The 8,274-nt window shown below is 46.8% G+C and overlaps 1 protein-coding gene across 1 annotated transcript in view; it reads right to left on the reverse strand.

The window, feature by feature from the left end:
• Positions 1-1,083: 1,083 nt before the first annotated feature.
• The window catches only part of c19h6orf136 (chromosome 19 C6orf136 homolog), a 64,517-nt gene continuing 57,326 nt past the window's right edge, over positions 1,084-8,274 (reverse strand). The window contains exons 6-7 of the mRNA XM_070861342.1: positions 6,881-6,950; positions 1,084-5,474 (exon numbers count right to left, since the gene is read on the reverse strand). Coding sequence (XP_070717443.1) covers positions 5,331-5,474; positions 6,881-6,950 — 214 coding nt within the window. The 3' untranslated portion in view covers positions 1,084-5,330. The remainder of the gene's footprint in view (positions 5,475-6,880; positions 6,951-8,274) is intronic.

Genomic DNA, 8,274 nt, shown 5'->3' on the forward strand with positions numbered 1-8,274 from the left:
CCCCTCTGTCTCCCTGCATAGGTTCCCATTCCCCTGCCATATTAGTTTAACTCCTCCCAAATAGCACTAGCAAACACTCCCCCCTAGGACATTGGTTCCGGTCCTGCCCAGGTGCAAACCGTCCATTTTGTACTGATTCGGGCGTTTCATACCTTGAACATTGTGTGCAGTTTTGGTCTGTCTCCTAATCTGAGGAAGGACATTCTTGCTATTGAGGGAGTGCAGTGAAGATTCACCAGACTGATTCCTGGGATGGCAGGACTGACATATGAAGGAAGACTGGATCAACTAGGCTTATATTCAATGGAATTTAGAAGAATGAGAGGGGATCTCATAGAAACATATAAAATTCTGACGGGATTGGACAGGTTAGATGCAGGAAGAATGTTCCCAATGTTGGGGAAGTCCAGAACCAGGGGTCACAGTACAAGAATAAGGGGTAAGCCATTTAGGACCGAGATGGAGAAACTTTTTCACCCAGAGAATTGTGAACCTGTGGAATTCTCTACCACAGAAAGTTGGTAAGTCCAGTTCATTGGATATATTCGAAAGGGAGTTAGATGTGGCCCTTACAGCTAAAGGGATCAGGGGTTATGGAGAGAAGGCAGGAGTGGGGTAATGAAGTTGCATGATCAGCCATGATCTTACTGAATTGTGGTGCAGGTTCGAAGGGCTGAATGGCCTACTCCTGCACCTATTTTCTATGTTTCTATATATCCTTCAAAATAGGGAATTGGATAAATACTTGAAAAGAAAAAAAAATGACTGGGCTAATGGGGAAAGAACCAGAGATGGGGATGGGACAGCTCTTTCAAAGAGCAGGCACGGGTACGATGGGTCGAATGGCCTCCTTCTGTGCTGTAAGATTCTATGATTTTTGTGCTGTTTTACGAGTATCAAATTAAAGCTAGCAAGCTGCGAGAAATATGTTCATAAAAAGCGTTACGCGCACTAGACATACCAAGATACAGAGGTAACGGTGAGGTGCCTTCAATTTGGCACCAGTATGAATGAAGTTCAAGCAACAGCTTGCCACAATAAACAAGTAAAAATCGACAAAAAAAAATCAATGGTGGTCAGGAATTTGGTATTAATTTTATTTTTATATATATATATTTTATGTAGAACTATATACAGTTTGAAATTATAGAGCTGCTTTTGCCACAATCAGTTCACAAGGATAATGAAACATGCACACCCATGCAGAACACAAGCCAATTTTGGGAGCAAATGAATACCACACACTTGTCAGAATCTCACTGCCGGCTTCCATCTAGTGTCACCCCCAAGCCTGTGAAGCATCATTCACCTGGAGAGGCGACCACATTTAGAACCGGGCGCAGTGCGTCTTGTTTGATTGGGTTTGTGATCTATCCCGCTCTTGCTCCAGTGTAGGCAACTCTCTACATTCTTGGGAGTTTGGCGGTGTCTTCTGCCCCCTGCTGGTACAGCCTGCGAATTGACAACTGACGCCAACAACCAACATGCTCTCGGATTATATAGTCAACTGTTTCGGCAGTAGCCCATCGACTTCCAGCCTCAACGTTTATTAAACATGGTGAACAGAGAAATGTCAAAAAAGCACAACAAAGGGATAGAAATCCGTCTTGGGCCAGCAGCGCAAGAGGAAGTGGAACTGATCGGGCGAGGTGTATAATGAATGGTCGATGGCACACCGCCCAGAGATGGATTTCTACCCCAAAGGGACTTGAAACAATACCAGAAAATGAAGGAAGGTCAGTCACCAAAGCAAAGAGGGTTAACATTTTAAGAGCTAAACTCTTTTCTTAGAACTGGGCCCAAGAAGAAGGGTAGATCACTGAAAACGACACGCCTTTTCCCTTTGCAGGTGGTAAAAGGGTATTTGCCAGTATTTTCTCATTTGGCTTCAGATTTCCAGCATTTGCTGTTTTCCTTTGTGCATTAATCTTACAAACATTCATTTCTAGGCTTGTATCCATGCAAGCTACAGTACCAAGCACGATAGCAACCACCATGACTTAACTAACACGCTGGGGGACAAACTTCACTTGTTGAGCATTTGAAACATCTCCCTTTTCCCTCAAAAGTTACTAAAAAAATGGATCATCGGGATTAAATGCAAGTTGTCAATCCAACCAAAATCATAATAGGTTCTGATTTTAATTACTTCCACCTGAACGAAAACAGGAGACGGCACATCTTAGGCACGTGCCTGGTCACTTTACACATTCAGATCCATTTTACTGCAATATTTGATTCCCCACCTTCCATCCTACCCAAATGTCTTAAAGTTTTAACTTTCCTCAGGAGTAGATTTTACCCACCTGCTTTATTTGATTCTCGACAGTTTTCTCACATGTGGCTCCTCCGCCCCAATGTATTATACAATTATTGAAAATTAGCATGATGCCACTTCTTCCACAAAGCATAAATCTGTAACTTGTAGCCCAACAGCATGGTGGGGGCAACTCCACCACATGGAGTGTAGCAGTTCAAGAAGGGGGCTCACCACCACCACCTTCTCGAGGGCAACTGGGGATGGGCAATAAATGCCGGCCTTGCCAGCGATGGCCACATCCCCATCAATACATTTTTAAACAAAAAAAAACATTTAAAGTGAATATGGGAAAGGAAAAATTGCTCTGGTCACTAGATGCAACACCATTGAAAAGTTGTTCATTCTCACGGTTTTCCTCAGTTTGTTAGTTCCAGTGGAATTGTTACGACATGAGATACTACAGCATACGCGGGGAGTAAAGGTTTCTAGAGGATGTATTCCAGAAGGTGGTTGTCCAAGATGGAGAGAAACAGTGAAGCGAAGGATAAGGAATTGGATGACCCTCCACAGGAGAAACCCAGTGCAGGAAAACCCTACGAGATCATGGAAACACCAACATCTCCAAGTTCCCCATTTAAGTCACGCACCATCGTTGCCAGGTCAAAGTCCAGGTCAAATACCTACCAACCTACCACCATTGTGGAAGCACTAACACCCACAAGGATTGCAGCAGTTAAAGAAAACAGCCCACCACTACACTCTCCGATCAACAGGGGGTGGGCAATAAGTGGAGCCTTGCAAGCAACACCCACATCCTGCGTCTACTCAGCACGGACTGATGAGCCAAGTAGACACTGGAGATTCCCAGGCTATCGTCCATTTAAGATTGCAAGAAACCCTGGAATAAAGTTGCACCTGGAAAGCTGCTACACAAGCTTAAAGCCTGGGCGTCAGAGATAAAACCTTGACATTGATAAGGAATTGGTCGAGAGGAAAGGAGGTACTAGTTAGTAGAATGTTATCAAGCTGGCCGAGATGCAGAGTGGAATGGCCCAGGGATCAGTGCAATTCTACATAAACAATCTCGATGAAAGTTGTGAGAATCACAGATAAGAGATTAAGAGGCAGATGTCTGATAATGCACTTGAGGAAACGCAGAAAGACCAGTTAAGATTTGCAAGTGGGCACAACTTTTCGAAATGGAAAAAAAAAATCAACGCAGGCAAGTGAAACATCTTACATATTGGAAGAGAACTAACTTCGTGAATGGTAAATAGTAAACATTCAAAACACTTTTACTAATTTGCTGACAGCTCATCTAATTCAATCAATGAATTCTGCCCAACACCCAGCGACAAACACAAAGCTTTCTACCAGAGTTTCAATAAGTTACAAGGTGATTGAGCATCCGGTGCTATAAGCCTCTCGATCTTCATGTCCCATGCAGTGAAAACAGCCCCAATAACTATAATTAGGACTACCTTCAGTACAGACACCCCACTCTGAGTAAAGGGGGTTTAAGGAGAAGGTGGGGAGAAGAAACGATATCTCCATTGTGACTGTCTAGAACGTATATGGAACCAGGTTCTGTGAAGAATGCACAAACTGGGAATTGCTCTGATAAAGCACTAACTATACTGGGAACTAGGCCTCTGTAAACCAGCACCTGTGCACTGATCAACTCATTGACACAATTGGGAGCAGTCACTCAGTGGGAAAAGATCAGTGGAACTGCCTGTTGTATTAATGCTTTTATTTGTGTCGAGATAACATCCAAAGTCGCTTCAAATTGATCACTTTCAGTTCCCTCTACATTGGCAAGGGGGAAGGGGTGGCGGAAGCCTAGGAGGTCTACTCAGCCCGGCTGAAAAACATTGGTCGAGAGCCAGGCCACAAGAGCTGAAATAAATGATTTTTTTTTTAAAATCTCAGGAATTCACAGCCGTAATGATCCTGTGAACAGCAACGAGTGACAGGTGCAAATAGGAATATTGCATGAAATTTTAATTCCAATTCTGAAATATTCATTTAGTCTGTGTGGGCTTCTTTCTGCAACCGTCTACAAATTTGGCTGTGAGAAATACTGCATCTTCCCTTCAAGTCATGGACTTCCTAGTCTCAGGTGTGGGCAGACAGAACTGTAACAAAATCAAATATCTTTAAAAAGGGTGGGACAGTCATCCTAAAGTAACTCATCCTTCACTGAAACCACAGGCTGGGGCGGGGGGAGGGGCGGAAAAAGCTATCAGCAGAATTTGGGCACACTGGGACGAATGCCCCCGTAAGTTGCACTACCTCCTGCGCGACCAGCCTCCCCCAATGCGCGGCCCATTCACATTTTTGCACACGCGCGGTATCTACTATGTAAAAGCCAGCGAGCGGCCTGCGCGGGACCTTCCAGGTGACTGTGCCCGCGCAGCAGCTTGGCAGCAACATTGACTGGGACAAGTTTTCCTGTTCCCACCCCTAGGGGCAGCAAATACAGGGAACTGCTGCATACACCCCTATTGGAGCCCATCGATTTTCCATCCGCGTATTTAGATGGTTGGGGGGGGGGGGGGCGGGGAAAGCACAAGTGGGCTCCCTTACGACAAGGCACATCTCCCTGACACACTCCAGGCATTCAGACGGCCCCTCAACAAAAAAAAAAAATCGGCCCCTTTGATTTGGTCATCTGGAGATCAAGCGTAAACCCCCCCCCCCCCCGCAAAAAAAAAACCCAAACAGCTGAAGCCTTAGCTTACATCAATTATTAGGACAGGAATCAAAAAAAAGAGACGTAAAATAACATGGTTGTACAGGGTAATATTTCACACATTCATCACCTGACAGTACGTACTTGCTTTTCAGCCTAATACTGCACAGTTTTGCATTCTCTCCACCACATTATATACAGTACAAACGCGGTTCAAAGCGTGCGATAGGGAGGGAAGGGGTTCCCAAGTGCAATATAATGTGCGAGCGATGGAGGAAGCCTGGACGAGCAAGGAGCGGCTTTGGATAGTACGCTAGTGTGGCAAGCTCTGCGTACGATTATCCCAGACAGCGTGACCCCCCCACCCAGGCACCCTCAGCAGTGCTTCTGTCCCGCTTTGCCAGCGAACTGAGCAAACAGCAGGTTCAACGCCGGGCGGTGTTCCTCCAGTCCAAGGGCGACTAGGGCGCCGACCAGCAACGTCTTGACCTTGACGAGAGGGGGCTGGGTTGGCATCATCTGTGGGCATACAGGAGGGAGAGGTGGGGGGGGGGGGGGGGGGGGGGAAGAAAAAAAGTCACCTGGAACTATTCGTCAATTATATATTTCTTTTAAATTTCAAACATCACCGCAGAGAGTTGACATCATTAGCAGCGTGGAGTTAAATGGGACACAGGGCCAGAGCGTGCGAGGGAGCCGAACTAGCACGTTTGGGGCTCAATCACCCCTTGCTTCCATGGGAATTCAGCTCCCTCCTACTGCCAGGCTCCATAACTCTACAGAAACGTCCCAAAGCCCTTCAAATACAGCTAATTTTGAGAGCTACAGCAACTGCTATCAAGGGCAAACACTGCCGCCATTTTGCGCACAGCAGCAATGGGGTGAATAACCAGGTAATCGGTTGCGGTCGAGACGAGCGTGTTGCCCACGAACCCCAGGAGAGCCTCCTCACCGAATAGGGTCTTTTCACTTCCACCCCGAAATTTCTTAACATCTCATCTGAGCGGCTGCACCTCCGGCAGTGTTGCCGTAAGCTCTCAAGTGCTGCACGGGCGTGTCAGCCTGCTGCACGCTCAAGTCTTTGAGTGGCACGTCAACCCACATCTTCTGACCCACGGGCAAGCGCGTTGCCAACTGAGCCAAGCTGACGCGCAACAGTGTGATCACCGCAGAAAGCGTTCCGCCAGCACCGCTGGTGCGTTGACAGAATATATAATCCTAAATGGTCTTACAGCAGACAAACTAGAGTAAAACTGCTGATAGTCAGGGGAAGTGTAAAAACAGAAGCATGTTTGCCTATGGGTTAGATGGGCTACAGTGCCACTGACTGGCTGAGGGTCAAGGACGTCATGACCGTGTGGACACCGCATGGAGTCAGCAGTATAGCAAGAACTACCTTAAGTGGGTGGAACAGGAACAATGCATCAGTTTCAAGACATGGCCGCCTGTTTGCCAACGGATTGGGGGAAAGATCCGTCTTTTGAACGATGAGAGTCAAGGGTTATGGGGAGCAGGTAGGGAAGTGGAGTTGAGGCCAAGATTATCAGCCATAATCTTATTGAATGCCTCCCTGTGGTAGCGAGTTCCACATTTTCACCCTTCTCTAGGTAAAGAAGCTGCTCCTGAATTCCCGATTGAATTTATTAAGTGACAATCTTATATTTATATCTTATATTTAACGCTCCGAGTTTTCGGCACCCCCGACAAGTGGAATTCACAATCCATCAGAAACAAAGCTGTGCCATTCACGTGTGAATGCAGGGACCCAGAGCCACTGGTCGCTCCAGTTATCTACTCCTCCTCCAGCAGAGCATTTCCCATTTTGTAAGCTTGGCTGCACAGATGTTCCAACTCTAGCATTCGGCCGAAAGGAGAGAACACTACCAACAACATTTAAGACAAGCGATGAAAACTCTCAGACTCACCTCATCAACCTTGTGCCGGTGAATAAGTCCATCGGGGCCCAGGTAAAAGGTGGAATATGCATCGTAGGTTCTGCAGGGGGGGGGGGGGGGAGGGGGCAGGGAGGAGCGGAAAAAATTATACATCGTAGCTTCCAGGCAAAACGTAGCACATGCTTTGCAGCTTCAGGAACAACACCACCAGATTCACACGGCGACAACATGCATCAGTTGGACCTGCCACAGCGAGGGAACATCTCCCCCAGCAAAAGGATTTAAATTGGATCCACCGCTTCAAGAGTTCCTCCTGATCTCAAACCAGCCAGTCAAGCTTCCATTTCCCCACAAGTGATGCAGGCAAATTCAGCAGTAGACATACTAAACCCGTAAGCAAGTCGCAGTTATAGGGCTCAATTTTCCCCAGTGATCTGCGATGTTTTTTTTGGCAGCGCCGCTTTTTTTGGCCTAAATTTTAAAATCCAAGTTTCCCAATCTTTGTGCGCCATTGTAACTCATGTAGTTACGATCTCTGTGTGTCATGGGGGCGCTAGTTTTTCACAATTAGGCAAGTTTGGCCAATTTAAATTTCTCCTAGGGCGGCGTACGTGACCACTCTCGAAAAACCTTCTGGGCACTTAAGGAAAACCAGCGCACATTAAAAAAATTGGCGCAGAAAGACGCCATTTGTTTTTATGCGAAGTTTTGGAGGGAGTCATGAACACATAAATATGCATAATCAAGCTGAACTTTTTAAAACTTAAAACGTAGGAAATGGAAGTTGAATGGAATTCTTTAAGTTTTGATTTTTTGAACTGACACGCCACCAAACCAGGCTCAAGGGTCAGAGTGTCGGGCGGCAGGATCGGTCCCCTCGCCCGGACACAGGGGCTCAGGGTTTGGCTTGAAAAGAAGCCCGGGGTGGTAGCGGGGGTGCTGTGGATGACCAATAGAAGGCATGAGAAGCCTTACACTATGCATCAAATGAATAGGGGGGGGGGCAAGGTTTCCCGATCATTGCGTCTGCTCAGACCTGGGTGTGGTCCATACTCAGGTGCCACCCTTGGGGAGAGAGAGAGAACAAAGAACCTTGTCCTGCCTGCCGTTTTGAGCTTCTTGCAAGGGGACAATTTAATCATGTACTGACCATGCCATACCTTGTGCAAGCCTTCTGCATGATGGTGCTGCGGACGAGACAATTGATTCGACGTCATCGCATGAGGAACCTCAGAGCACGTAGGGTGCTGGGCAGGAGGCCTTACCCACCTCGGGTATCCCGAGACAGGTGTTCGTACCTTCACCTGAATGATGCAGACTGTGTCAGAAGACTGCGTTTCCGCAAAGAAGTTGTAACGGAGATTTGAGAGCTAGTAAAAGCAGACCTGCAGCCTAGAAGCGTCAGGATGACTGCTTCGTCAGTT

This window comes from Pristiophorus japonicus, chromosome 19 (genome assembly GCF_044704955.1).
Source record: "Pristiophorus japonicus isolate sPriJap1 chromosome 19, sPriJap1.hap1, whole genome shotgun sequence".
In the NCBI taxonomy this organism is placed as follows: domain Eukaryota; kingdom Metazoa; phylum Chordata; class Chondrichthyes; family Pristiophoridae; genus Pristiophorus; species Pristiophorus japonicus.